Source organism: Lepus europaeus, chromosome 13, assembly GCF_033115175.1.
Source record: "Lepus europaeus isolate LE1 chromosome 13, mLepTim1.pri, whole genome shotgun sequence".
NCBI lineage: Eukaryota > Metazoa > Chordata > Mammalia > Lagomorpha > Leporidae > Lepus > Lepus europaeus.
Window position 1 is genome coordinate 5,465,830 of NC_084839.1, and position 23,090 is coordinate 5,488,919.

General features: G+C 56.4%; 1 protein-coding gene across 3 annotated transcripts in view; it reads left to right on the forward strand.

Annotated features, from left to right (window-relative positions):
• Positions 1 to 23,090, forward strand: part of RNF144A (ring finger protein 144A) — a 109,150-nt gene that overhangs the window by 60,163 nt on the left and 25,897 nt on the right. For 2 of the 3 annotated variants that reach the window (XM_062208916.1, XM_062208917.1), the window contains exons 3-5: positions 11,035 to 11,180; positions 21,116 to 21,220; positions 22,280 to 22,340. In XM_062208916.1, coding sequence (XP_062064900.1) covers positions 11,035 to 11,180; positions 21,116 to 21,220; positions 22,280 to 22,340 — 312 coding nt within the window. Of the gene's footprint in view, positions 1 to 11,034; positions 11,181 to 11,337; positions 11,349 to 21,115; positions 21,221 to 22,279; positions 22,341 to 23,090 lie in introns of those variants that run through there. The other variant, XM_062208918.1, reaches the window with a different exon arrangement.

The window sequence follows — 23,090 nt, forward strand, 5'->3', positions numbered from 1 at the left end:
GTGTCCCCAGCCTCTGGGACTCCACGTGGCCCTGACAGGCAAGGGTGCCACTGTAACCTAAGACTGGGTTTGTTCTCCCACGTGGAGTCCACCAGCCTCTCCCATTGGAAGCACAGGCGAGCTCTTCTCATCCCCCCGGAGTTGGTTGTCCCTGCCGACTCTTCTGCTTTCGTGTCCCCTGGTCTGAACTCTGTTCCCTGCCAGCTATCAGAAAGCAGAGACTACACTGCGGTTGCTGTGAACAGTTAGGACCTGCTGCAGTAGGAAAGCTGCTGCACGTGTTCGGGAGCCTCAAGTGTTACTTTAGTTTTCCGATGGATGTGTGTCCAGTGCTCAAGCCTCCCGCTGCTGAAAGGACGGGTGATTCCACTGCTGTCTTTGAACTCCTCGCTCTGTGCCTTTTTTTTTCTACCATAAAAAGATCTCCGAAAGCAGGTGGCTTAGAGAAAAGGAGCTTTGATTGTTATTGGATGGTGCCCTGCGGGTGGCTACTCTGGCTCTGTTTGAGTCTTGAGCTAGAGTAGGGCTTAGAACTTTCCGGAGACTTAATGCCGGTTTGCGCAGTATCTGATAATGGGTGATGGAAGCATTAGAGGTGTGTAAATGTAGGAGAGGCAGAGAGGGGCCGCGGCTGTTGGCATTGGCCCTGGAAAGCAGGGCTTGGAAGCACAGCTGGGCTGCAGGTGTGGCGTGTTCCCTGGAGTGCAGCAGCAGGAACGGGGTTTTGGGATTTGGAAGCACTTTGCTACCTTGGGCAGCCTCTCGCATTGAGGTTCCTTACCTTCCCACGTGGAAGAGGCCTCTCACTTCAAGACTTCAGGTGGACACGAGGAGCTGGGGCTGGAGGAGGTCGTGGTCCCTGGAACCCTGGAAGCAGGTGCTCCGGCCAGCATCTCCAGGTTGCAGGTGAGGCTGCTGGTCCCTGGGAGTGCAGTGACAGCCTCAGGCTCGCAGGGACACATCCCCAAAGGTGAGGTTAAAACACAGGCTCTTTGCATTTTAAATTTACATTTCTATTTATTTTAAAAGCAAAATGCCTTCAAGAGCCGTGCCTTGGCCAGGCTGAAGTCAGGAGAGGAGAACTCCATCCAGGTCTCCCGTGTGAGTGGTGGGGACCCAACTACATGGGCTGTCACCTGCCTCCCAGTGCTTGTTCATGGGAAGCTGGGATCGGCAGTGGTGCTGGGACTGGAACCCAGGCACTCAGATGTGGGACTTGGGCCACCTGCCCGAGTGGCATCTTCAGCGCTGCACCAGACACCCACCCCTCAAAGCCAGCTTTCTGGGTCTTCGTGGGGGCCTAGGGCAGTCCAGCTTCTCCCTCGCTGCCCCAGTATCTCCTCACATCCTGACTCCAGGTGCTGAAAGGCCCGACTCAGAGCTTTCGCAGCCTCGCTGCGTGGGGGATGAGGTGTCTGTCCGGCACCTGGAAGGAAAACGGCCCCTGTGCCCCTCGCTGACTAGGGGCTGTGTCCATCATGGGCAAGCACCGATAGGAAGGGGCAGTGAGAGTGCAGGAGACATGCCAGCCCCACGCCCAGGGGTGCATTTTACCCGACACAGCATGATGAGGGGTGCTCCAGAGCGGGGAAGCCGGTGGCCGCTGGATTCCAGATTCACCCTGGGCGTCCCTGCAGCCTCCTGCTTGCTACTCTACGTCCCTCTCTGCATGGGCACCGTGTTCCTGGCAGCGAGAACAGCCACAAACCATCAGTCAGTTCATTGTCAGAGAGCAGTGCTGGGCTGGAGTGGGGTGGTGGTGGCCTCCTCGTGCCTCCCTGGCCAGCTTGGAATGAAGCAGTGCTCTCTAAAGGGAAGCTGGACGATCCCCCGGAGCAGTGAGTGGGTGCTGGGCCTTCGTAGCGCCCCCGGAGCAGTGAGTGGGTGCTGGGCCTCCGTGGCGCCCCCGGAGCGGTGAGTGGGTGCTGGGCCTCCGTGGCGCCCCCGGAGCGGTGAGTGGGTGCTGGGCCTCCGTGGCGCCCCCGGAGCGGTGAGTGGGTGCTGGGCCTCCGTGGCGCCCCCGGAGCGGTGAGTGGGTGCTGGGCCTCCGTGGCGCCCCCGGAGCGGTGAGTGGGTGCTGGGCCTCCGTGGCGCCCCCGGAGCAGTGAGTGGGTGCTGGGCCTTCGTAGTGCTCCTCCTGGTAGCCACCTTGTGATGTGGGTCTGAGCGGGCAGTGGGGGAACAGGCCCTTGGGGACTCTCGCTGCGTCGCCTTGCTGGATGAGGGTAGGAAGGTGCCCTTAGCCTGGCCTCTGTGGCCAGTGGCCGTGACGTCAGTACTCCGAGGAGCTAGCCCTGGGCAGGAGGGTTTGATGTAAGACACGGACGCCTGTGCTCCCACTGTTGGGAAGTGGGTTCCCAGCCGAGGTGCCCTGCGACAGAGGCAGGGGCAACTCTGCAGGTGTGCCTGGCCAGGCCTCAGCCCAGGGGACGTTTCTCCAGGGGAGTTTATGGCAGATTTCTGTCCTGTGTGTGTGTCTGGTTGTGTGTGTCATGTGTGTGGTTGTGTGTGTATGTGCTTATGTGTGCAGTGCGTGGCTGTGTATGTAACTATGTATGTGGTTGTGTGTAGTTGTATGTGTGTGGTTGAGTCTGGTTCTGTGTGTGTGGTTGTGAGGTTTTGTATGTGTGGTTGTGCATGTGGTTGTGTGTATATATGTGTGTGTTGTTTGTGTCTATGTGCTTTTATGTGTGGTGTGTAGCTACATATGTGACTGTATATGTCGTTGTGTGTAGTTGTATGTGTATAGTTGAGTGTGGTTCTGTGTCTGTGGTTGTGCATGTGTGGTTGTGTGTGATTTGTGTGTATGTGCTTGTGTGTGTGGCTACATGTGTGTGTGATTGTAGTCGCATGTCTGTGGTTGTGAGTTTGTGTGTGTGGTTTTGCGTGTTTTTGTGTGTGTATGTGTGTGTGTGGTTGCCTCTCTCAGTCATGTGCTGTGCAGTGGCAGCAGCATGGAGTCACCTGCAGAGTCCCCATGCTGGCCGGGCCGTCTCCCCGTGGCTCTGCCCTATGAAGTGCTCACTGAAAGATGCTCTGCTGGGAAGAGACAGAGAGGAGAGAGAAGGAGAGACAGAGAGAGAGAGAGAGAAACAGAGAGATGGAGGGAGAGAGAGAGAGAGAGAGAGAGGGAGAGACGGAGAGAGAGAGAGAGAGAGGGAGAGAGACAGAGGGAGAGACACAGAGAGACAGAGGGAGAGAGACAGAGAGAGACAGGGGGAGAGACAGAGAGAGGGAGAGACAGAGGGGGAGAGAGAGACAGAGACAGGGAGAGACAGAGAGAGACAGAGAGGGAGACAGAGAGGGAGAGACAGAGAGGGAGACAGAGAGAGAGACAGAGAGAGAGACAGAGGGAGAGACAGAGGGGGAGAGAGAGACAGAGAGAGACAGAGGGAGAGACGGAGAGAGAGAAACAGGGGGAGAGACACAGAGACAGAGGGAGAGAGAGGGAGAGACAGAGAGACAGAGAGAGAGGAACAGAGACAGAGGGAGAGACAGAGGGAGAGAGACAGAGAGAGGGAGAGGGAGAGAGACAGAGAGATGGAGAGACAGAGAGACAGAGGGGGAGAGAGAGACAGACAGAGACAGAGGGGGAGAGACAGAGAGAGGGAGAGGGGGAGAGACAGACAGAGACAGGGGAGAGACAGAGAGGGAGAGACAGAGACAGGGGGGGAGAGACAGAGGGAGAGGCAGAGAGGGAGAGACAGAGACGGGGGAGAGACAGAGACAGAGGGGGAGAGAGAGACAGAGAGAGACAGAGAGGGAGAGACAGAGAGAGACAGAGGGAGAGAGAGGGAGAGACGGAGAGAGAGAGACAGAGGGGGAGAGACAGAGACAGAGGGAGAGACAGGGGAGAGACACAGAGAGGGAGAGACAGAGGGAGAGATGGAGAGACAGAGACAGAGACAGGGAGAGACATGGGGAGACAGAGAGGGAGAGACAGAGGGAGAGAAAGAGAGAGACAGAAGGAGACAGAGGGAGAGATGGAGAGAGGGAGAGAGAGAAAGTGAGGGGGCTAGAGACAGAGGGGGGATGTCTCCTCTTCAGGTTGTTGTTCAGGCACCTCTGGTCTCGGCGTGGGCTCGTGAGTGTCTGTTCTGCACTTGGGCTGTAGTCCACGTTATGTCACTGTTCAGAGCTTCTCGGCTGCAGCGTTTGGGAGTTCTCTCAGCGGCCTCCTGTGTCGCTTAGACACTGTTAGTGTTGTAGTTTTGGCCGCTTCCTCACCCTGTGGTTCTCCAGGGTATCCCAGCTCATCCTGAAGGCTGGGAGTCCTCCAATCATCCCTTGTCCAGTTGACACTGATTCCGTGTTGGAGCGATCTATCAGAAACCGAGATCTGCGTGTTCAGTGTTTGGTGGAACCTGCACGTCGCTCCTCAGCTGATGGAGCCAGGAGGCGTGTGGAATCTGCTAACCAGAGTGTACGCCGTCTGCCACCCAGTGTGCGCCTGTGTCCTAACCAGTGTACACTCCTGTGTCGTAACCACCGTGTCCTAACCAGTGTACACTCCTGTGTAGTAACCACCGTGTCCTAACCAGTGTACACTCCTGTGTAGTAACCACCGTGTCCTAACCAGTGTACACTCCTGTGTAGTAACCACCGTGTCCTAACCAGTGTGCACTCCTGTGTAGTAACCACCATGTCCTAACCAGTGTGCACTCCTGTGTAGTAACCACCGTGACCTAACCAGTGTGCACTCCTGTGTAGTAACCACCGTGTCCTAACCAGTGTGCACTCCTGTGTAGTAACCACCGTGTCCTAACCAGTGTGCACTCCTGTGTAGTAACCACTGTGTCCTAACCAGTGTGCACTCCTGTGTAGTAACCACCGTGTCCTAACCAGTGTGCACTCCTGTGTAGTAACCACTGTGTCCTAACCAGTGTACGCTCCTGTGTAGTAACCACCGTGTTCTAACCAGTGTGCGCTCCTGTGTAGTAACCATGTGTCCTAACCAGTGTGCACTCCTGTGTAGTAACCACCGTGTCCTAACCAGTGTGCACTCCTGTGTAGTAACCACCGTGTCCTAACCAGTGTGCACTCCTGTGTAGTAACCACCGTGTCCTAACCAGTGTGCACTCCTGTGTAGTAACCACCGTGTCCTAACCAGTGTGCACTCCTGTGTAGTAACCACCGTGTCCTAACCAGTGTGCACTCCTGTGTAGTAACCACCGTGTCCTAACCAGTGTGCACTCCTGTGTAGTAACCACCGTGTCCTAACCAGTGTACACTCCTGTGTAGTAACCACCGTGTACTAACCAGTGTACACTCCTGTGTAGTAACCACCGTGTACTAACCAGTGTGCACTCCTGTGTAGTAACCACCGTGTACTAACCAGTGTACGCTCCTGTGTAGTAACCACCGTGTCCTAACCAATGTGTACACTCCTGTGTAGTAACCACCTGTCCTAACCAATGTGTACACTCCTGTGTAGTAACCACCGTGTCCTAACCAGTGTGCACTCCTGTGTAGTAACCACCGTGTCCTAACCAGTGTACACTCCTGTGTCGTAACCACCGTGTCCTAACCAGTGTACACTCCTGTGTCGTAACCACCGTGTCCTAACCAGTGTACACTCCTGTGTCGTAACCACCGTGTCCTAACCAGTGTACACTCCTGTGTAGTAACCACCGTGTCCTAACCAGTGTGCACTCCTGTGTAGTAACCATCGTGTCCTAACCAGTGTATACACTCCTGTGTAGTAACCACTGTGTCCTAACCAGTGTACACTCCTGTGTAGTAACCACCATGTACTAACCAGTGTATACACTCCTGTGTAGTAACCACCGTGTCCTAACCAGTGTGCACTCCTGTGTAGTAACCACTGTGTACACCCCTGTGTCCTGACCAGTGTACGCTCCTGTGTCCTAACCACTGTGTACACCCCTGTGTCCTGACCAGTGTACGCTCCTGTGTCCTAACCACTGTGTACACCCCTGTGTCCTGACCAGTGTACGCTCCTGTGTCCTAACCACTGTGTACACCCCTGTGTCCTGACCAGTGTACGCTCCTGTGTCCTAACCACTGTGTACACCCCTGTGTCCTGACCAGTGTACGCTCCTGTGTCCTAACCACTGTGTACACCCCTGTGTCCTGACCAGTGTACGCTCCTGTGTCCTAACCACTGTGTACACCCCTGTGTCCTGACCAGTGTACGCTCCTGTGTCCTAACCACTGTGTACACCCCTGTGTCCTGACCAGTGTATGCTCCTGTGTCCTAACCACTGTGTACACCCCTGTGTCCTGACCAGTGTACGCTCCTGTGTCCTAACCACTGTGTACACCCCTGTGTCCTGACCAGTGTACGCTCCTGTGTCCTAACCACTGTGTACACCCCTGTGTCCTGACCAGTGTACGCTCCTGTGTCCTAACCACTGTGTACACCCCTGTGTCCTGACCAGTGTACACTCCTGTGTCCTAACCACTGCGTGCCCTGTGTCCTGACCAGGGTCTATGCTGACTGCTCCCCCGTGTGTATGGATGTCCAGAGTTCCACGCAGCCACGTGTGTGCATATTGAGCTGCCCTTGAGCTCATCTCCAGCTCTGCTCTGTTAGCACATGCCCTGTGGCCTGTCTGCACCTCCCACCCCACCAGCAGAGTCCCAGTGTTGTCGTTGTGCAGATAAATGAAGAGTGTGAAAGGGAGGAACGCAGTGCCTCTCCCCTCCCCCTTTCCCGAGTGGAACCACGTACGTGTGTTTGTTCTCACTTTGGATTATCTGCTGAGACCGACGCTGGCCAGGAGATAGGCAGACACACACATGTGGTCAACTTGGAGGCCTTGCTCACCCGGACGGTCGTGAGATTGAGTGAAAGTGACTGTGCGGGGTCCCGTCCAGTGGCACTCACCTTGGCGTCACCAAGAATGGTGCATTCAGTGAGCTGCACACAACAGAGACTCGGGGAAGGGGCCCGGGGAGCTGGGGAAGAGGAACATGGAGGGTTGGCAGGGTTGCTGGAGGAGGTGGTGAGGAAGAGGCAGACAAGGACTGGCTGGGAGCTGCTCTGCTTTGAAGGCAAAGTGGGGTGGGGGGGAGGAGGGAGACCCCCGGCGGTGAGTGCCCTCATGTCCTGAGGTGGGATGGCGCAGGCCTGATCGTCCCAGAACCACCTGAATCGTCACGCTCACCCCCCACACAATCTCAGTAAAGCATGAACAGTCACTTGCCTCACAAATATTTTGAGTTGCTCAAATTGAATAATACTTACAATTGCCCAGATGTCCTTCAAATACTTTGTCTTCCACATGACTTGACGTTCTCATCGGTGAAACAAAGGCCATTGTTTCTTCCATTGTGCATTGTGATTCTCCTAGCAAATTCCTCCGCAAGTGTGCAGCTGCTTGGTGTTTGTGGAATCCGGTTGAGGCCCTCCTGTGTGGAGGGAAGCCCCTGGCAGAGTTAGACAATAGGGGGCTTTACTTGTGCGTGTGTGTGAAATCCGGACTTGGAGCGCAGCGCAGACCCCGTGTGCTGCAGAGGTGGAAGAAGGCTGATGTGGGGCTGGGGACGGGGCTGGGACACCATGGCAGCCTGGCTCACGCAGTCAGAGCCAAGCTGAGGGCTGCGGGCTGGCTCGTGCCCAGGGTGTTGGGCAGCCGTATTGTCTGGGGACCCCAGAAACCGTGGTCCAGGAAGAGAGGAAGTCAGAGCAAGCCCTCTGCTCTGTGCCAGGGGTCAGGGCAGGGGCCGTAAACAGGAAAGGGATCCTTGCTCAGAGCAGCCTTGGGAGCAGGCAAGAGGGTGCAGGGCAGCCGCCTGGGACAGAGGCCCTGCTGGGCCAAGGGGTAGGGAGGCTGTCACGTGAGTCCCGTTGTCCAGGTCTCACAGTGAGCATGGGCTGGGGGACCCAAGGCTCCCGTGGGGAAGAGGTTGGGCTCTGGGGTTCTGCCGTCCTGTGTCGCGTCCTGGGTACAGGCCTCGGTGCTGGCCTCCTCCACCGACTTCAGTTGCAGCTGGAGCTTCGTATGGGGTGTTTCTCCACCCTCAGCTGCTCTTCCCGTGCTGACCTCTGCAAGTTCATGTCCATGTTCTTGAGCCCGACGTGTAGTGATGGCCCCTGTCCCAGGGGCCTTAGTGCACTCGAGTGACTTCTTGTTCTTCCCAAGTCTACACGGAGGTGAGGGAAAAGCGGACATTCAGAGGGGTGATTTCTCCCACTTCACAAAATCCTGCGGCAGAACAAGCATTTGAACCCAGGTTTGCCGGATTCCAAGGTTGAGCTCTTGGCCCTGAAAGTTCAGCCCGATGCCTCCCAGAGTCTGGACCTGAGTCTCTGCAACATTGCCCGCAGCCCACCCACCAGGCTCCAGGCTCTGAGCCAGAGCCGCCACGGCCCCCCGGCCCCCCAGGGAAGCAGCTCCCTGCTTGCCCGATTCTGGAGGCCTGCCCACACCTGGCAGCATCAGGCAGGGCTTGTGATCCTGCAGGGCCACCTCGTGTAGTGAACCCCAGGCCGTGTACCTTGGGGAAATAAAAACTCCAAGGGAGAAAGCGAAGAGAGCAGCATACAGAAAAACATCATGGCGCCTGAGCCCTAAGATCCCTCCAGGATGTTCAACGCCATTACCCATTCATGGTGCAGGAGGCAGCCTCGGGGAGGTGACAGGCCCCAGCCCAGTGTTCCCCAGGTCCCCGCAGAGTGGACTGATGCTCGGGTCCTGTTTCTTTTGGATCCGTCAGCTTCGGGTCAAGTGATGGTGCTCCTTTATGTTATCTGGACGGCTGCAAAGAGCCCCCAGTCAGTGGGATTCGAATCCGAGAGAACTTTGGTGACAGTGGACATGTGCTTATATCAGACCCGGCGCTCCTGGGCAGAGGCTGCTGGCCACTGCACTGTCCCGTCCTGTGCACATCCCAGGGTGCCCACAGGCCTGCCTCCTGCCCGAGCGCTTGTGCTCAGGTCTGCCCTCCACCTGCGGGCTGCTCTGTCCCGCGACCTCATGTCTTATCTGCTCTGTGAGCGCTCAGGGTCCCGCAGGTTCCTCCTTCCGAGTCACTGGTGCCTTCTCCCTACTGGTATTCAGCCAGCAACGTCTCCTAACTGAACATGTGCTGGGGACACCCAGCAAGCTCTGGTTGATACCACCTGAGAAGGATCTAGATTAAAACAGAAAAGGCATGGTAGCTCCTTGACCCCGGGAGTGGCTGGAGACAACGGCAGTGTGGAAACAGCAGGCTCTCTCCCAGACTGGGAATCCATGGCTGAACAAGGCAGCATGGGGAAAGCTCTCTGCTGGGATTATCAACCCCAACATACAGATGCACAAACTGAGGCTGGCAGCGGCTCAGTACCTGTGCACCATGCTCCTGTGGATGGAGGTGTTTTGGAGGTGTGGCTCTGCCCGATGCGGGCACAGGGTTCGTCCTGCCTGTGTTGTGTCTGCACCCTGTCTGTCTGGTGAGAGGCACTAGAACGTTTCTTCCTCTTGTTTTGATGCCCACTTCCCTTGCTCCGTGTGAAGCATTTCCTCCCCAAAAACTCAAGCCTTACCTCCTCCATCAGACTCTTCTGTCGGGACCCCTGTCCACAGGCCTGTGTCAGGTACCTCTAGCACTGATCCAGCACTGGGTCAGACTCTGCTGTTTACTATGTTAGCTTCTTCTCCATTTAGAATGTTCCTGAACTCAGTGTGGTGGCGCGGGTGGGGGGCGGTCTCTCATCTCTGAGCCCCCAAGTCCTGAGCGCCTGGCGTGCTGGTCATCAGGTGCCTGGTTTTGCTTTCCCTGTCCTCCACGGGATCTGTCTTTGCCACCGTGTATGCAACCCTCCGCTGGAAATAGGAACAATCCTCTAGTGTTTTTGGCCTCTTGGACTGGCAGGGAATGAAAGTATCTCTTGCCATCTGAAGCTGTGCGGTTCCTCAGTTCACAGAGCAAGTGTAGAAGGGAAGGGCGCCACACTGGCCCTGTCAGTTTGGATCTTGAGATCGGCTAGCAAGTAGCGAGTGTGCACGTGGCCGGCAGTCTTACCCGCGATTTCACCTGAGCTGCACTCTGTTCAGAGTTCGGGACGCGTGGGCTCAGAGAGCAGGGCTACTGGAATCAGAAAACACACACACACTTGCTGCAGGCCCTGGAAGCTTCGCCCAAGTGCCAGGGCTCAGCTTGAGAACTTAGCACCACAGATGCAAGGATTTGTGTGTGCAGTCCACAGGCAGGGGTCTGGCGGTCCTCTGTGCCAGATGCCAGACTAAGAACTGAGGATTCACACTGGCCCTGTCCGCCACGCTCCCTGGCTGAACGGATCGGAGGCCAGCAGTGTGACTAGGGTAGCCCTAGGAAGCACCTGGGCCAGAGGAGCCCCAGCCACAGCCGGGCTGGGACGTAAGGGGACGTTCTAGGAGGATTGGAAGCGAGGGCACTTCCCTTGTTCACTGAGCCTTCACCAAGCCCCAGGCCCTGCTGGAGCGCCCCCCCCCCCCCCCACCTAAACGAATGCATCTGGAAAAGGTTGTTGCCTTCCTGAAGCTTATGTTCTAGAAAATTTGCTGGCTCACGAAGCACTGGTGTGTGAACTGATTGTGGAGGTAGAGGGAACCTTGGGCCGTGGACGGGAACCCTGGGCCATGGATAGAAACCTGTTGTGGCAGGTGCATTCCATAGGGAGGGTGCAGAGAACTGGGGAGGAGGGCTTTGCTTGCTGGTGTCCCGGGAATGTTCCCATCAAAAAATAGAGAATGCTCACTTTAAAAAAAACAATAGGTACCTCAATAAGCACAAGCGATTACTCTTAACAAAGTTTCTCTATGCAGGGCTTAGCTTGGCTCCCCTTGGGCTGTGTGGCTTGGTGGTGGGAGCATCTTACTGAGTATGGGTTGGGAGGGTGGAGCTGAGAAAGCGGCACTGGGTGGGCTGTTTGCCATTTGGAGCATGGACATGGAAGTTTCCACCTGAAGGGTACAGGAGCCACCACAGACCAATCAGGGACCCCTCGTAGCCCTTCTCGGAGGACCCCCTCCACGGGCCAAGCCCTGCATGGTTTGGTGAAGGTTTTGGGTGAAGGGTCTGACCTGTGTGCCTCTCTCATTTCAGACTGCTCTGCAATGACCACAGCAAGGTACCGGCCCACCTGGGACCTGGCCCTCGACCCACTGGTGTCGTGCAAGCTCTGCCTCGGCGAGTACCCCGTGGAGCAGATGACGACCATCGCTCAGTGCCAGTGCATCTTCTGTACCCTGGTTGGTCCCCGTGGATAAAGCACGCGTTCCGCACGGTGCTGGCTGTCACTCTGGGGCACACCCAGAGCACCCTGGCACTGACTATTGCTGGGTGGTGGAGTTCCCGTGTTGGGGCTCTCCCTCGGGCAAGGGAGGGGTTCCCATGAGTCAGGCATCTTCTGTACCCTGGTTGGTCCCTGTGGATAAAGCACGCGTTCCGCACAGTGCTGGCTGTCACTCCGGGGCACACCCAGAGCACCCTGGCACTGACTACTGCTGGGTGGTGGAGTTCCCGTGTTGGGGCTCTCCCTCGGGCAAGCGAGGGGTTCCCATGAGTCAGGCAGGCTTCCACAGTGGACGACTCCTGGGGCGGTTGGTTGGGCTGCAAAAGCAGGGAGTTGCAGAGTTAGGAAGGCAGTGGCACGCTGGAGAAAGCGTGCCACAGCGTGTTCTCCACACTGGACGGAAGGGCTCCCCTCGTCTCACTTGACATTTAATCTGGAGCCTCCATCAGTGCGAACCTAGCGAGTGTGTCTGTCTGGCGTGTCCAGTGGTCAGTGTCATCTTCCCCTGCTCCCGTGCTGAGCTGGAAGAGCTGCATCTGGACATCAGGTTTCAACTTCCTGCAGATGCAGCCAGTGTCCACCTGGGGACAAATGCTGTGTTCCCCGTGGTTACAGGAGACTCTGGCTCAGAACCTTTCAGGGTTGGATCTAACTCAGACCCCATTTTATCCGTCAGAAAATAAAACTGCATAAGGAAATGTGAGATGTAAAGAAAGACACGATTTGCTTCTCATTCGTCTCCTTCCGTTGAGCTGGCTCTTGTCCCCAGCCCAGAAAGGTGGGTGGGGAGTAAGTTGCTTGTTGTCACCGAGGTGGGGTGGGATTGTCACAGAGCGGGGACCTGGGCAGGTGCTGGTCCTGCAGGGGTGTGAGTTCTGTGGAGCTGGTGGTGAGGCTGGGGTGTGGACAGTGTAGATGGGATGTTTGCTGTAGGGGTGGATCTCACGTGTCCTCACCCCCACACACAAGTCGCTAGGAGGTGACGATGGGTGCTGTGTAAGCTCAGCCGTGGTAACCATTTAACTGCTCACACACGTGTCCAAGCTGCACGTCTTAAATCTGAACGTGCTTGTCAGTTGCACCTCAGTGAAGCTGAAAAATAAAATACCACACTTTCCATTTCAAAAAGGCACAGGGAAGGGAAAGGAAGACGGCTCTGCAAACCATGCAGCGACAAAATCGCGGCTCCTGCGCCGAGCTGCTGTCACCGTGGCTGCAGGGGCAGCCGGCCTGTGTTTCTTCCAAAGGTCTGGACCCAAGCCTGCCTCCCACGCGGTCTTGCCCGCCCTGTGCTCTCCCTGTGTCCATCCGTCTCGGCGTTTGCTGGCCTTGTCCCACTCCTGCCCCGTGGTCTGCTGGGCAGCAGGCGCAGTACAGGTGCGTGCTGGCGCCTCTGCTCGCGAGGGGAGGGGACGGAGCAGCAGACATTGCAGTCCGTGTGCTCCGATTTCCCCTTGCGCCAGACTCAGACTTCCTTCCGGCTTGGCCCCCAGCCCCTGAGCACCTGGTTTAGCGCAGGACTCTTGCAGCTGATCAGTAAAGACTTGTGACTTGAAGGAAACCGATCTCGGTACTGAACTTGGCTCCCAAGAAACGTGCCTTGTTAAAACCCCAAGAAGGTAGCCTCGCCCTGCAGGGAAGAGAGGACACTGCGCTGGCATTTTTGTGAGATGAGGAAGGCTGGGGGAGGGAGGGGCTGCAGGGAGAGGAGAGGCCGACCTCCCTGTGGTCACTGCGGGGAGCGGGACTCGCCTAGAGGATGAGGTGGGACGGGCACCAGGGAAGACATGGCACAGCTTGCTACAGTCACCTGCCCCAGAAGGCACGGCTGTGCACTCCACGAGGTACCTGGCTCCCCATCTGGGAGGGCACGTTCAGGAGTCTGCTGTCCATGTAGCGCCCTGTGCCGTGCACATGGTGCCCTGTTCTGTCCATGTAGCGCCCTGTGCCGTGCACATGGTGCCCTGTTCTGTCCATGCAGTGCCCTGTGCTGTCCACGTGGTGCCCTGCCTGCTGCCACGAGGCCCTGGTTCATCCGGGCCCCTTTAACCAGTTGATTCTTCCTGGCCTTTTGGCCAAGACTTTTATTTTGTTGTTTGGGGTTTCTACTTTGAGAGAACCGGAGTCAAAATCAGCCAGCACGTCTAGTTCAGACTTAAAGCTGTATTTGCTGTATTTACGTCGGGGGATGCAATAGGAGGAAGTGAGCCCTGTTCTCTCCGAAAAGCCTTGCCCGGAACACCCAGGAACAGAGACCACGGCGGGGGTTTTATTTCATTTTCCCCAAAACAATTTATTACAAATTAAAGTGTTGAAAATAGCTCAGCTCCTGTGTGCAGTGCAGGGCGGCGTGACGAGAAGGAAGCACCTGTGTGCTGGCGCATGGCAGGGGGGAGGGCGCCCCCACCAGGGCTTCCTGGGTCACAGGGCATCCGCCTTGCCCAGACTTCAGGTCACTTTTAACTCCGGGACCTGGGCCACGGCTCTTGAAATTGTCCTTTTCCTGGGGGCAAAAATGCTGGTTCCCTCAGGCCTCGTTCACCCCACCTGTGTGATGGAGAGAAAAACAACTCAGCTTGGAGCTTTGTAAAGTACCCGCCCTGGGGCCGCGCAGTAGGCATCACCAGGCTGACTTCCTTCTCATGTTGCTTCTGAGTTTGGGTTTCGAACGGCAGGGATTAAAAAATCAAAAAGAATTTGAGCAGCTTTGTCCATCATGTGTTCTGAGGAGCACGTGTCCTAATGGACACATTCAGGAATGATTTTTGTCGTTCAGTGGGTTTGCTAAACCCCGTGTTCCTGTCTGCCCCCCTGCCCCCACCCCAAGACCTTCTGGGTACCCAGGCATATGCAAAAAGCACAGGAAACCCACACAGGATATAAGCTGTCTGTTTAACCTGCACCTCCCTAACATATTTGTGCATGAAAATGTTTGCCAGTTAACCCACGTGTCACAGCCCTGACGCCTGCTCCCATGGCTTGCCGCTGGAGCTGGGGATCTGGTGGCAGTAGGCTGAGTGCGTAAGTGCTCTTCAGGACTGCAGGGCTGTGGTTGTGACCCAGGCAGGACCAGGTACTTTGGACAGAAGGTTCTCAGTGGTTCCTGCTTCTGGGGGGGCTCCCAGGGCTGTGCCACACTTTGGGAATTTGGAAGTGGTGAGAGCCTCCACACATCACAAATGATTCATTTTGGCTGCCTGATGATTGAAACTTTCGACAGCCAAGTGCAAACCTGAGCGTCTGTGTGCAAAAGAGAGAAGCAGGTGCACCAGTAGTTTCTCTGCTGAAGTGAAAGGGCTGTAGACCTGGCCCGAGTGAGGAGGCCGTGCTTCTGCCGTGAGAGGCAGCCCCATGCTCCCTGCACCGATCGGTGATAAAAGCTGTGTGTCTGGTGGCCTGAGGAAATCCTTGTGGACCAAAATCCAAAAGAGAAGACACTCTAAGCCAGAACTGGACATAGCAATGCCAGTTTGTACCCCCTCCCTCCTTGTAGCATTTGACAGTTACAATGTATACATTGTACTGGCGCTGATAAAGTTTTATCCAGCCTGACGGCTAACAGAATCCGAGATGATGATACTCTCATTTTAAAGATGGAAAGCGTGAGGCTCCCAGAAGCAAGGTTCTGGGGGCCCCACCCCTAGTTACAAGTCCCCAGTTACCTTGGAAGGAGAAATGTCTACTTTTCTTGCAGTACTTAGATGCAAAGGTGTGTGAACAACTGTAACTATGGAAGGATTATGCCAAACCTCTGTGTGTATGTGGTCTGTTTTGTGTGTGCTTGGAGCTGCAACAACACGTGTTCTCTCACAGGAGGCATTTCTTGCTGATCTCGGGAGTTGGAGCCCAGATCACAGTGTTTTGATGAGCAAGCATGGAATGTTGCCACTGAAAAATGAAACTTTCGTAGATGGAATCGTTTCTACACAGAATGTGTAGCTATGGTAAAGGCAGCGCTCAGCAGTTTAAGTAGCTTGGTGCCAGCTAGTTAACCGAGCCGGGTGGTGCAGCAGCAGGCCGTGGATGTGGATCCCCTGCACGGTGGCTGTGGACGTGCGTTCCCGGGCATGGTGGCTGTGGACGTGCGTCCCCGTGCGTGGTGGCTGTGGGTACTGTTCCCACACACCGTGGCTGCAGCTGTGCCTTCCCGTGTGTTCCCTGGCATGCTGGATTTAGATGCACTTAATTGCTCAAGCTTTCTTGGACATTCCTTTTGCAAGTGCCCTGGCTGTTAGCAGTCACAACACCTGGCCTCCTGGTCCTGTGCCCAGGAGGGGGTGTAGGTCTGGGTGGAGGGCAGTTGGGGTGGGCAGGGCTTGTACAGGCTGCAGCCTGATGAACCCATCCTAAGTGAGAAGTATCCCAAGTGGAAATTGGCTGCAATTTCCCTGACGTGCTAGGCGCCCCAGGTCAGCAGCACAGCGCAATGTGGAGCTCTGAGGCTCCCCTCACGGCCGTGGCACTGACTGCACCGTGCTCACTGACGGCACAGCCCTAGCCTGGGACGCTGCCATGTTCAATACCGGAAGTCTTGGCCTGGAGACATCAGCCGTGTCCTCCCTGTGTGACAATCTTGAATGGACAGTGTTCGCCTGCACCCTGGGCTCCCTTTGTCTCCTGATGGCCGGGGCACAAGGACTCTCCATGTCCTGGCCCCACCCCCGGTCCTGGCCTTCCCACAAGCAGCAGAGACTCGGTGACAGCTACCGAACTGACGGGAAACTCCCAGACAAGTGACAAGCTTACAGCTCTGCTGCTCGGTGCTCCTGAAAGAGAGCTTCACAGCCGTCTCTGAGCCCATGTCGTCACTGCACACAAGCCCTGGCCAATGTGTGCGGCCGGTGAGGGCCACAGGGAGGCGTGGAGGCCCTTCCTGCCCGGGCGTGTGCTGGGCTGCGATGCACTCAGTAGGTGGAAGCGCTCCCACAGGTGCAGGGCGCCTGCCTGCATGGGGCCTGTGGGCTGCAAGGCTCTGTGGGAGACCAGTGTTGCATCAGGGCAATCAGGTCGATGGGCAGGGGTTGACCGGGGTCAAAGGAACGAATTTGTGCTGAGGCCCTCTTCCTGTGGGAAAAGTAAGTCCGCCCAGCAGGCAGGGCTGTGGTCCTCGCTCTGTAGTTGAGGGAAGCCAGCCTGGGAAAGCTTAAGCGACAGGCGCCCAGGCCCAGGTCAGCCAGGGGGACCAGAGTCCCAGTCTGCACCCACAGTTCCTTGTACAGCCTGCCCAGCCCGCCCCTGCCACACACACAACGCTGGATCCTTAGCCAGGCCCTGGTGGTCAGCAGCCACAGGCCACGTTTATCCAGGGGACGGTGGACTTTGTGGAGTGGCGGCAGTGCACGCTACACGTAGATGAGAATATTTTTTTCTTAGCATGTAAAGTCTCAGTATCTTTTATTCCAATATTTTTACCAAAGCGGCTTTCCGGCCTTCAGCTCCTGGGCTTGGGAGTTAAAGTGCTTTTCCTGTGGCCTCGAGGAAAGTGGGCGGTGCCAGAACATTCCCTGTGGAGGCTGCCGGTTCACTCCAGGTCCCCAGCGAGGGTCCCCCTGGGGATTCCTGTGGCACTGTCCCCCAAGACTGCAGGCCTCCCTGGCACCAGCCCTGCAGGGCGTGGCTCAGCCTCCCTGCCTGTCAGAGACCAGGGTCTCCAGTCCGACCGCCTTGCAGGAGTGGTGTGTAGTCAGCACACCCTCTGTCTGTGATTCCAGTCTCTCCCAAGGTGCAGGGGCAGCCCGTTTTTTGTTTTTGTTTTTTTAAGATTTATTTATTTATTTGAAAGTCAGAGTTAGACACAGAGAGAAAGAGAGTCTGAGAGAGAGAGAGAGAAAGAGAGGTCTTCCATCTGCTGGTTATCTCTCCAGTTGGCCACAATGGCTAGAGCTGTGCTGATCCAAAGCCAGGAGCCAGGAGCTTCCTCCAGGTCTCCCACACAGGTGCGGGAAACCTAGCACTTGGGCTATCTATACTGCTTTTCCCAGACCATAGCAGAGAGCTGGATCGGAAGTGGAGCAGCCGGGTCTCGAACGGGCACCCATATGGGATGGCAGCACTGCAGGCGGCGGCTTTACCCGCTACACCACAGCACCGGCCCCAAGGCAGCCTGCTGCCAGGTGTCCGGCTGCTCCATCCCGTTGCACTCATCTGCCCGTCCACCCATCACCACCGTGCTGCTGCTGGCACTGACTCAGCACTCGGTGCTCACCGGCACTCTGCTAGGCATGGAGACTGGATAGGTGACTGAGAGACAGCACTCGGCAACAGAAGAGACACGGGAGCAGACCCTTGCTTATCCTTGTCCCAACTGCTGAGTGAAATGCGGGGTGTCGGCAACCGTGTGGAGCCTGCTGGCTCGGCAGCACCTTTCTGCCTCCGAGGCTTACCCCACACCCAGGGCAGTGAGGCTGGGAGAGAGGAGGGTCCCCGTCCCAGGCACAGGGCTGGCCGTGGCTGAGCTGGGATTCAGAGTCCCTGCCCCTTAGATGGTCCTGTTTGGGGTCTCCCTGCTTCGGTTTGCACTTTCCCGAGTATGCTGCTTGCGATCAGCCGAGTTCTGGGCACCTCTGGTGCAGTTTGTGGGCATTTGCTGGTGCCGTTGGGGTCGCAGCAGGCTTGTGGGTTATGGAGGAGGGGGGCACACGTTTCTGTGGCCGCTTCTGCTCAGCAAGGCGCCTGTGACATGGGGAAGGGGTTAGCGAGTCAGCAGCACTGTCTGCTCTTCGGGTTTCAAAGCGTTGGAAGCCGCAGTGGAAAATGAAATGTCTGGAACAGTCTGTGGCTCTCACCACTGCCCTCCTCCTCCTTCCCTTTGTGCAGCCCATGCCTCTTCCTGGAACGCTTTGTCTCCCAGCGGTGGCTCACCACTGGGAAGCCTCCCCTGACCCCATCCAGCCAGGACCCCTTCTGCACCCGCCCCCGGCGGCCCCAGTACGTGAGGTCGGGGGTCATCTTTGCATTGGTGGCCTTGTGAAGCTGTCGATCAGATGAGCTCCGTGTTGAGGAGGCTTTGCCAGCTTAGAGTGTGTGCGCTGCTTTGTTCTTCTGGGGAGGACGTGAGGTAGCGGAACACACTTAAGCAGTTGCTGATGAAAGAATTCTTCAGCGCGGAGGAAGTCAGTGAACGTTTTAACAGACAAGCAGAAAAGCACGTTGGTGTCAGGCGCTGTCAGGCGCACGTGGGTTTGGGTACAGAGGATGACTTGGCAGTGGTTCTTGTCTCCTAAGCCTTCGCTTTCTCATCCTTGAAATGGGAGCAGCGTCACCTCCTACATCCCAGCACACGTCCCGTGGGCTCACGTGGGAGAAGTGCTAGCACAGGGTCTGGGACTTCGAGGGCTTTGGTTGCTAGCACAACTTTTATGATCCTCAGTAGGCGCCTGCCTATCTGTTGCCAGACTCCAGCAGTGTCTCTGGGAACCGAGTTTCCTCTTTCTGTGTGCGTGCTCGTTTCAAGACATCTCTTTGCTGTTAGGCTGGGGAACATGAGTGAGTGAGCCGTGACCCACTTTCTGTCTGGGAGAGGGCTGCTTGTTTCTGGTGTAGGCAAGGTCAGGCGCTCACATCGTCTGTCTTACGTAGTAAACACACCGATACCCCAGCCCATAATCACTCTGCAGATTGCGCACATAGATTATTCCGGGTGCAGGGCGTGTTGGCTCCTGGGTGGCTGCCAGCCAGACGTGACGCACTACTTGTTGCCATATGCGAGCTCCTGAGCCCTGCTGCTCTGAGGCTTCCCCAGGGGGTGTGTTTCACACCAGTTTTGGTTGTTGCGTCTGGCTGCCGAGGGAGAACAGTGTTCTGTCACAGCAGACAGCTCCACACAGTGCGTTGTGAGTGTAGGTTTAACACGTCGTCCTGTCCTCCAGAGACTCCGTGTAGAGAAACAATTGAAAAAAACAACCTTATGATCTTGTTGCTAAGGGCTTGTTCTATTTTATTTTTTCATGCCTGTGATGGTGAGAAGTGCATCACACAGAGGGACAAGCAAGGCCTGGCTGAGCCGCTGTTGGCCTGGCTGGTGGTGTGCACCAGGTGTTGTGCTGGGGCTTCCTCCTGTCAGAAGCCCAGCCAGACTTTGTCTTTCTTTCGTCAGAGAGGGAGTCGTGGTAGCCGCATCGGTAGCCGCTCTGTGGACTGGGAATGCGCGTGGCTCCAATGCCTCTGTTCAAGCTCCCTCTTCAGGTGTCCCTGCCCTGAGTGGGGCATCAACAGGCCACGGTGGCAACACTTCCCCACCTGCTGATCCCCAGGTAACAGGTCAGCCAGCGCTGCCCAGACACGGCCGCGGCTCTGATGGGAGCTCGGTGTCACTGCTCTGTCCTCTTCATTGTCATCTCGGGTGTCACCCTGCAGAAGGCACTCACGTCGGTCTCAGGAGTTTGTCTCAGAAAACTCTGCCACCCACGGGCAGCACGGACTGCTCCACGCTGACCCTCCAGGAGCACTGGTCACAGACACGGGCTGGCAGGTGGCAGCCGTGAGTGGCTGACGTCCAGGGCGTTTGCAGCTGTCAGAGCCCAGATCCATCCACAGGGCGCAGGCTGAGTGCTGCGCTCTCTCCATTCACACGCCGAGTGCTGTCTTCAGAAACACTGTGGGGAATGGCCCTTTGCATTGCCTGGGTCCTATTTACTAAAGACGAGGCTTCTAGAATCTTTAGTGGATGAAATATTCTCGTGTGCCGGAACGGGGACCATTATCTACTGAGACTGGATTATTCCTGATGTATCGGGCGTCTGCTGTTTGCTGTGTGTTCTCCTCGCTCTCCCCCTTGTGTAAGATTCTCACAGCTCCACTGTGAGGTCGATCAGTGCACCCTATGTTGCTAATAGGGACAGTGAGACAAGCAGAGAGAGTAACAAAGTCGCCCCGAGTGTTGAAAACGCTGGACTTCACTTGGCTTTCCATCCATGCCCACCCGTGCATCGTAACCGTGTGTTCCTTTAAGGAAATGCATTCCATGTTTATGGGAAGAGGCAGCTGTGTAGCACATGGAGCTTGTGGGCCTTGGTGAGTGATAATATTTTAGTAGTGTTTCATAAGATTCTAACGGTGTTGCAGATGTGCCTTGGGGCCGTGATCCTGCGTTCTGCTTCGTGATGCTGGGAAGGTGTTTGCCGTTGTTTCCCGGTCACCTTGGTTTCGTTGAGTTTATCCATCACTGCCTGGGCCCCCGAGTTCTGGCCTTAGCTCTCCGTCTCCAGTCTCTCGGCGGTGAAGCTGTCTGGGGACAGTCATGGTTTTTTTCGTCTCCTGTTTGTAAGGTGCCTTAGAGGGCAACCTCGTGTTTCTGACTCATAGGCTTTGGAAGGGTAACCTGAACTCGAGAGGCCACGTGATCCTGTGCATGTATGTTCCTTGTCTCCCACCTGTGTGACCTGGCAGGGTGTGGCCGGTGAGCAGCGTGTCACAGATGACGCCGCAGCAGACTCCCAGGTTCCCAGTGGGCAGTGCGCAGGCGTTTTAGCTGAGCAAGCTCAGGTTGGAATCGGGCTCCACCCTCGCTGTGTGGAGAGCTGGCAACTCCTTGCACCGTGGCTTGGTTCTCACGTTGTGGGATCGAGTGCAGCGATGGGTGCTAGAGACCCTGGCCCAGTGCCTGCTGTCTCGGGGGTATGTGAGCTCCACTTCCCTGTACCCTGCTGCTTCCTTCCTGCCGATGCAGTGACGGCTCTGTGTCTGTGAGGCTGCGTGGGGGCCCAACCCCGCCTTCCCTTTGGGAATCAGTGTGATCCCAGGCTCAAGTCGGTGCCCTGGAAGTATTTGCTAGTGAGCAGAAGCTGGCCCTGGAATTCAGTGGTTGCCGTGGGCTGTAGTGGAGCCACATGCTTGGGCGTTCTCGCCTCGAGGAAGGACACACGTTTACAGATGCTTCTGGTTCTCTTTCAGTGCCTGAAACAGTACGTGGAGCTCTTGATCAAAGAAGGCTTAGAGACTGCAATCAGCTGCCCAGACGCTGCCTGCCCTAAACAGGGCCACCTGCAGGAGAACGAGGCACGTGTGGGCTTGCTCGGCGTGTGCTGCCACGTGTGCATGTGCGTGTGCGTGTGCACAGGAACAGGCCAGGCTTGTTCTGTGTGTGCTGGCATGCTGTGAGTGCACATGGAAACGGGCCAGGCTTGCTCTGCGTGTGCTGGTGAGCTGTGCGTGTGCACAGGAACAGGCTGTGAGTGCACATGGAAACGGGCCAGGCTTGCTCTGCCTGTGCTACCATGGTGTGCATGTGTGTGTGCATGTGCGTGTGCACAGGAACAGGCCAGGCTTGCTCTGCGTGTGCTGGTGTGCTTTGTGTGCACATGGAAACGGGCCAGGCTTGCTTGGCGTGTGCTGCCATTGTGTGCATGTGTGTTTTCTTCTGCATGTGCACAGGGACAGGCCAGGCTTACTCTGCGTGTGCTGGCGTGCTGTGAGTGCACATGGAAACGGGCCAGGCTTGCTCTGCGTGTGCTGGTGAGCTGTGCGTGTGCACAGGAACAGGCTGTGAGTGCACATGGAAACGGGCCAGGCTTGCTTGGCGTGTGCTACCATGGTGTGCATGTGTGTGTGCATGTGCGTGTGCACAGGAACAGGCCAGGCTTGCTCTGCGTGTGCTGGTGTGCTTTGTGTGCACATGGAAACGGGCCAGGCTTGCTTGGCGTGTGCTGCCATTGTGTGCATGTGTGTTTTCTTCTGCATGTGCACAGGGACAGGCCAGGCTTACTCTGCGTGCTGGCGTGCTGTGAGTGCACATGGAAACGGGCCAGGCTTGCTAGGTGTGTGCTACCGTGGTGTGCGTGTGTGTGTACATGTGTGTGTGCTTGTGCATGTGCCCAGGAACAGGCCAAGCTTGCTCAGCATGTGCTGGCGAGCTGTATGCGTGCATGGAAATGGGCCGGGCTTGCTTGGCGTGTGCTGCCATGGCGTACATGTGTGTGTGTACATGTGTGTGTGCACAGTAGCAGATCTGGCCTGCTCGGTGTGTGCTGGGGTACTCCACTCAGCTGTCAGGATGTTGTGGCTTTTGCTTTATATTCAGACCCTCAGCTTGTTATGCTTTTTGTATTTTTTCCTTAGATTGAATGCATGGTTGCAGCTGAAATTATGCAAAGATATAAAAAGCTACAATTTGAAAGAGGTAAGTACCTAGTCAGTAACAGAATGTGGATAATGTGGGAGGAGTTCTTTTGGGAGATACAATTGTAAAACACTTGGTAGGAGTAAAAAAACTACAGTAAGAGTGAAAAAAACCTACATGAGTTAAATTTCTAAAATACAAGGACATTTCAAATTCTCAGAACGGGCACAGTTTGAAGGCCGTGGCTGGGGATCCATTGGGTGGCAGGAAGAATTCGTGACACACAATTTGTTTATTGAGGTTGGAGCCTCCGGGGATGGTTTCAAGAGACAGAACCCACGGGGCCCAAGTTCTTCAGCTGGGTTAAGGGTAGCAGCTTGAAGGCTGAGCCCTGACCAACACTGAATTCCTTAGACATGAAGGCTGGGAGGAACCCCGAGGCTGAGCCCGGCACTGGCTGCTGTGGCAGCTGTCAGAGTGGGACATCGCATTCCTGGGCTGCCATCATCAGTCTGCAGCAGCCCCAGGCCCCGGTGCTGGCCAAGTTACCGTGCCCTGTGTCTCAGAATATCCCAGCAGTCCTGCAAGACTGATCTGTCAGTACCTCTCTGCCAACGGCCCGGGAGACTGACTGCCTTCCCTTGGCTTCTAGTGGGGGGTGGGGGAACCTGGTTCCCAGACCGTTCCCTGTGACCCCTCCCACTGGGGTCTCTTCTACCTTCCCAGCTGGCCTTGGGCCTGATGCGGATACCAAGACCCCGGGGAGAACGAAGGAGGGGGCATGGGGCAGCATGCACTCTGTGGTGGGAA